The sequence below is a fragment of the Cryptomeria japonica genome, chromosome 11 (assembly GCF_030272615.1).
Source record: "Cryptomeria japonica chromosome 11, Sugi_1.0, whole genome shotgun sequence".
Lineage (NCBI taxonomy): Eukaryota > Viridiplantae > Streptophyta > Pinopsida > Cupressales > Cupressaceae > Cryptomeria > Cryptomeria japonica.
In genome coordinates, this window is record NC_081415.1 from 699,325,432 (window position 1) to 699,330,892 (window position 5,461).

General features: G+C 35.6%; 1 protein-coding gene across 4 annotated transcripts; it reads right to left on the minus strand.

The window, feature by feature from the left end:
* Positions 1-429: 429 nt before the first annotated feature.
* Positions 430-3,820, minus strand: LOC131067147 (uncharacterized). 4 transcript variants are annotated; one of them, XM_058002081.2, is made up of 7 exons: positions 3,665-3,820; positions 3,467-3,537; positions 2,426-2,556; positions 1,971-2,224; positions 1,656-1,867; positions 1,191-1,458; positions 430-853 (listed from the first exon to the last, which is right to left on the minus strand). In XM_058002081.2, the coding sequence occupies exons 3-7, from the start codon at positions 2,514-2,516 to the stop codon at positions 533-535; spliced, it is 1,146 nt and encodes a 381-aa protein (XP_057858064.1). In that variant the 5' UTR covers positions 2,517-2,556; positions 3,467-3,537; positions 3,665-3,820; the 3' UTR covers positions 430-532. The 4 variants fall into 4 exon arrangements, with proteins under 4 accessions (XP_057858064.1, XP_057858066.1, XP_059069863.1 ...); XM_058002083.2 differs by having other exon boundaries at positions 3,467-3,540; positions 3,665-3,810; XM_059213880.1 differs by having other exon boundaries at positions 3,467-3,797.
* Between the last annotated feature and the right edge of the window lie 1,641 nt (positions 3,821-5,461).

Below are 5,461 nucleotides of genomic sequence, written 5' to 3' on the forward strand. Positions count from 1 at the left end.
CTAGAAATGGTGAAATGGTGGAGAAAATGAGGCTTTACATCGTACTCTCTTTCTTTGATTTGCCTTCGACTTTTTAAATTGATATGTTGGATGAACTTAAATTTTGATACATGGCACTTAGAAATTTTGGTCTTCGGTCATTTTTAGCTGTGTTAACATAAGCAACAATTAATATGTAATACCTCCAGAAGGATATTAAGGTTTGTAAGAGACAGGATTGCAGATCCCTTTAAGGTTATAACAAGAAAATACAAGGAATGTAATACAATAATTTTAAAATTTTTTAAATTTTAATACTCATTAACTTGAATAAATTTTAAAGAAAATAAGTTTTTGATCTCAGGCATTGCCCTCCTAATCATAATGCACATAAAACCATTATACGTACTATACAACGACTATGCAATAAAGGACAACAAGAACATCTAATAACTGCAAAGCACAAAGCTGTTTATATCAGAAAATTAGAAACTACAAATTCCTCTGGTCTATAATGGAGAAAAGTGATAATAGATATAAATCGTCATCAAGTCTAACTCGTATTGTTTGGAGATTCCTCTCCCAACAAAAGACTCCTCAATATGCGATCAGTCATGCCCTCCATGAAACTGAACAAGTGACCAGCCTCGGGAACCTCATGGTAATGAATCCAAGGGAGCCTTTTAGCAACATAACGCTGCAACGACACTGGTACAAGTGCATCCTCATCCCCTTGCCATAGATGCACAGAAACTTCATTGTTGGGAAATGGATTCTGGAGATCCATGGGATCAAAATCCCACTTACCAAACATAACCATCATGTCTTTGTGCAAAGACTCAAAGACTCCTTGCTGCACTGTTGCCCTGAAATGCTGCAAATGTGGAAGAGGAAATTAGTAAGCACAGTACAAGCACTACATCCCAAAATTAGGATCAACTATCTTATTAGAATCCTCTGTATAAGCTCTGCATTGTTTCAATGGGAATAAACAAAGTAATCAACCTCCATGAAAACTCAAAATTGAATTTGGTGGAAATTCAGAGAACACTAAAGCACGCTAACTTCATGTTTGATACTGTTCCTCCTAAGAAGAAATGCATGAGTTGCTAGCCACATGAAAGGAACCTCAACAACAAATAAATAAAAAATTTTGGTCACGAAATATAATAATAATAATCATATTGGTAGGAACTAGAGAAAACATATACTCCAGCTGCTCGTTGACGGGCAAAAACATTTTGCATCATCTCAGCATCATATCGGTTCACAGTTTTCCAAGTACCAGATATAACACTTGAAGAAGGAAACCAGTTTTGTGTCATCCACCAATAAGTTAACCAAGGGGTATAATGTGGAATACGAAGTGCCCATTGATCTTGTAGAGCTTGCAGAGAATAAGCTTCATTAAATAAATTAGCAGGGAATCCTTGCCACCAGTAATTTACAACAGGTGCTAGGAGTGCCGCACCTGCTAATCTGCAATATTGCAATTCATGTGTCAGTTAAATAAAAAATAATCCCAAAAGAAAAAGCTCCCTGTAAAAATGATCTAACAAATCTACATCAAACATAGTCACAGAGACCTATAAGGCTTTATATGGACTATTTTATCTCAAATAGTACAATCATAAACAAAACCCTGGGTGCCCTCCACACAAAAAAAGGATAAAAACCTGTGAGGTATATATTTGAGGCATCCCCAAATTGAATATCCCCCCATAGAGAGGCCCGTTACATAAAATTTAGGGCCAAGATCAAGTTGGTCTGCAAGCTGTTCGATATCAAGAGCTGCACTTCTGACAGATCGCTTAGGATCTGGATCACTTTCTCCATACCCAGCTCTGTCAAAAGTTACAATGTACACACCCAGTTCTTCCTGAAGTTCCTGCAAGATTCTATAAATCTTAAGCTTTAAGATATGTTACTACCAAACATTCAGAAGTGTTAACTACTAAATTGTAAAGGAATAAGCTTTATTTCAGCCTTACCTTGGAAACATTAAGGGATTCGTTTCTGGATCCCCTAAAACCATGCGCGAAAATAATCTTGTACTTAGCTCTCTCTTTTGGAACTCCGTGTTCCTTATAGGCCAAATGTCTACCATCTGGAAGCTGAACACGAGGAGCAGTTACAGGAGGGCCATTGGGAGATCCACAAATATTAGGAGGGGGTGGTTGGATGGATTTGTATGCCCATGCAAGGAACACCACAAATGAAACAAGGAACAGTTTCTTTAATATACCTGCATTCATGATGCCTGTTCTTAGCAATTTTTCATTCTTGTAGTCTGATAAGCTAAAAACACAAGGTCTGACTTCAATAATAACAGAATTAGCACAAAAAACCAGATAACAGTGGTATATATGCCTCTGGTTAAATAAGTTTGCAATTAAAGCTTCTTTGAAATTGAAAAAAAAAAGAGAGAAAATCTATAATTAGTTACCTCTACCAAATGGAGATCCCCCCTCAGACTTGCCTTTCCGGGTGTGGGCTCGGGCAGAGGCAGCAGAAACCCTTCTGGTCCCAGCAGCCATGTTGCATACAATTTGGTATCCTTGGATGCTTACCTCAGCACTGTACCAAAAAAATAAATTTATATGAATAAAAACCCAGACTCTAAAGCAGGGCGCTTTCTATCTTCCCTGCCTAGAGCTCGAATCAAATAACTTTATAAGATCCTTCTCACAACAACAATACTATAAATGTTCTAATCTACGGGTAAATTAAATTTATTGATTTTTAGTTGTGCGTACGAGGCGCAAGAATCTATGGGAACACAAAGATTACAGATGCACAAATCATTATAAGATAATTCTGGAGCAAGACATACGAAACAGTAGCCAAGAGAAAAACAGGGACCAAGAGATTAAGTTCAGAGATTATTGCTTTATTAGAACAGCATATCTGATAATGATCAGAAATTCTACTGCATTATTTATTTTAGTCACTTCAAAGAGCTCAAACATGGAATCAACTTCCAATATAGCTGACCCAAATGGCATTGAAGGTTGAAATTCCAAGCAGAAATGATTCTCAATTTCCACGACTCCTAAGGTGCAGAACAGCCAAATCCTTTACATTTCTCTTTAGGTATCACCCCATCTACCTCTATCATTTATAAATCTGTGAGTACTAAGTCCTCATTTGATCCATAATATCTCAATTTCTGTGAAATACTATTTATTTGGGCTAAAATCATCTGAATTTGAGAAGACTTAATGGACATCATGCGTACGACCCAGATCCACTTCCATATCAACTGGGATCATTTCTGTAAAATATGCTATCAAGAAGTGAAATTACGACTGGGTATGGCCTCATATTGTGAAAAAATCAAAACCTAAGAATGCCTATCGTTTTTCACCCAATCAAATGTAACTCTCAATCGATGGATTTTGAATCCATCCGTAAAGTGAATGAAAAAACAGGACAAAAAATTGTACAAAATCTGATGTTTTAGCAGTTTCTTTCTCACAGAAAATACCTCCGACTCGGTGCCGGCTTTGGAAATCGGGCCTCTCGAGGTAAGTTAATCTGAGCAATGAGGATATTCTTCTGCTTCAAATGCACAAGTTTTACAGACAGTTAATGCAATGATCGTTGAGTGAAAACCCATACCAAAAACATGGGTTGGGCATGAACATCTCGAAAAACACTTCAACGACTTTAAATCGAAGCCTACCTCAAATTCGGCCTACCGTCTGATACGTGACTAGCTGCTCGCTGTCGCCCTTCGAATTAAAAATAGGCGTTTCTTACTTTCCTCTTAAAATCAATGAGCGGTTATGGTTGGCAATCGGCACAATCAAGATTAGGGTCTGGCCAAGATTCATTTTTTTAGTCATCGTGACGTATACCTAGGTTTAAAAGATGAGTGTGCCTTACTAATCCCTTCTAATTAGAATTGGGATGGACACAGCTATTCTGGTTTCAAAATCGTTAGTATTATTGACTCTTTTGAAAAATTGCAATTGTAGCTTGTAATGCATTTATAACTTCGTGTTAGTTGACTTTCTGTGGTACATTAGTGCGTTTTTTAAGCCAAAATAGGTGTCGTCATGAGGGATGTGTCACTTCTACCATAAATGGTTTAAGGCAATTTTTATAGCAATAAGAAGAATGTTAAATAAAATTTGTTAATTTTTTTAGGAATAAAAAATATTTATACATATGTTAAAGGTCTTTAATTTTGTAGGAATTTTTTAAAAATGATATAGGGGAGAGGAAATGGCTATCGAGTCCCTAGGATGCACCAATGCATAAGTTTAATGGGTTATAGGGGAAGAGCACCAATTACTGGGCCATGTTCCAATAACTGTGCACTCCTTGTGCACCCAACCCCCTAGTTACTAATTATAAAGAAACCAAAAAAATGATAATTAAAATCCCACTAACACATCTCACATGTACCAATAGCCACTCATTTTTTAGCTTTTTTGCTTCATAATTGGCTCATTTGTGGACGACTATTGGGGCATTTGTGCACAACTACTAGGTCATTTGTGCATAAGTATTGGAAACTTTAAGTGCATGGTTATTGGGGCATCTTTAAGTAGGTATCAGGTGACACTTTGAAATGTGTACTTTTTGACCCTTGCGTGCATAATAGATCCCACAACGTGCGTTGTTACTACCTAGAAGCCAAAACAATAGCTATAAGTAGCTAAGTCACATTAAAAGACAACAACAAAAAATCGTCAAAATTCGACGTATTGTTTAGGATTTGTGGGTGCATGAAATTAGCTATAATGACAACCGGTACACTTCCCCTATCGTGGTATCATTTTTAGTTGCCTATAAGTAGGAATACTTATGCATCCATTGGACGCAATGACTTTTCTTTTTCCTACTGGCTTATTTTCTTCAAGTCATTACATTGCATAATACATTTATTTTTTCTTTTCTTTAAAGGGAATTAATAATATTTTCAAAGTGTTTGCATTTATTTTATTTCATTGACGAAATACATGAATCTAGAAAAATCTCATCTTATTCAATGCAACCAAGTAAATGGGCAACAGACCCAATTGAATGCACCCATTTGTTTTATAGATGTTGACAAATGTGGACAAATCTCATCTCATTCAATAGATATTGAATACGGGTAAGTAAAAAATAGATCATGTCTCTATTCTCAATTCATACAAGTATTTTAATTAATTTGCTAGATTTTTTATGTTGACCAATAATATGACAATTAAAAAAAAGGTGATGTGCAATTCTATTGTTCTCATATTTGCACATATTTTAATGATTTTAAAAAATTACTTATTCCTTTTCCTATTAGCTTATTTTCGTAACATTCATTACATAATGCATTCATTTTTTCTTTTCTCTGAAGGGAATTAATAATATTTTCAAAGTGTTATTTGGACCACCACTACTTTCTATGTCAAACCATGTTCAATACAAACACAATTTGCTAGTTATAAGCCTAATTTGTACAATTAATTCTCATGATTTGCTTAAACTTCTTTTT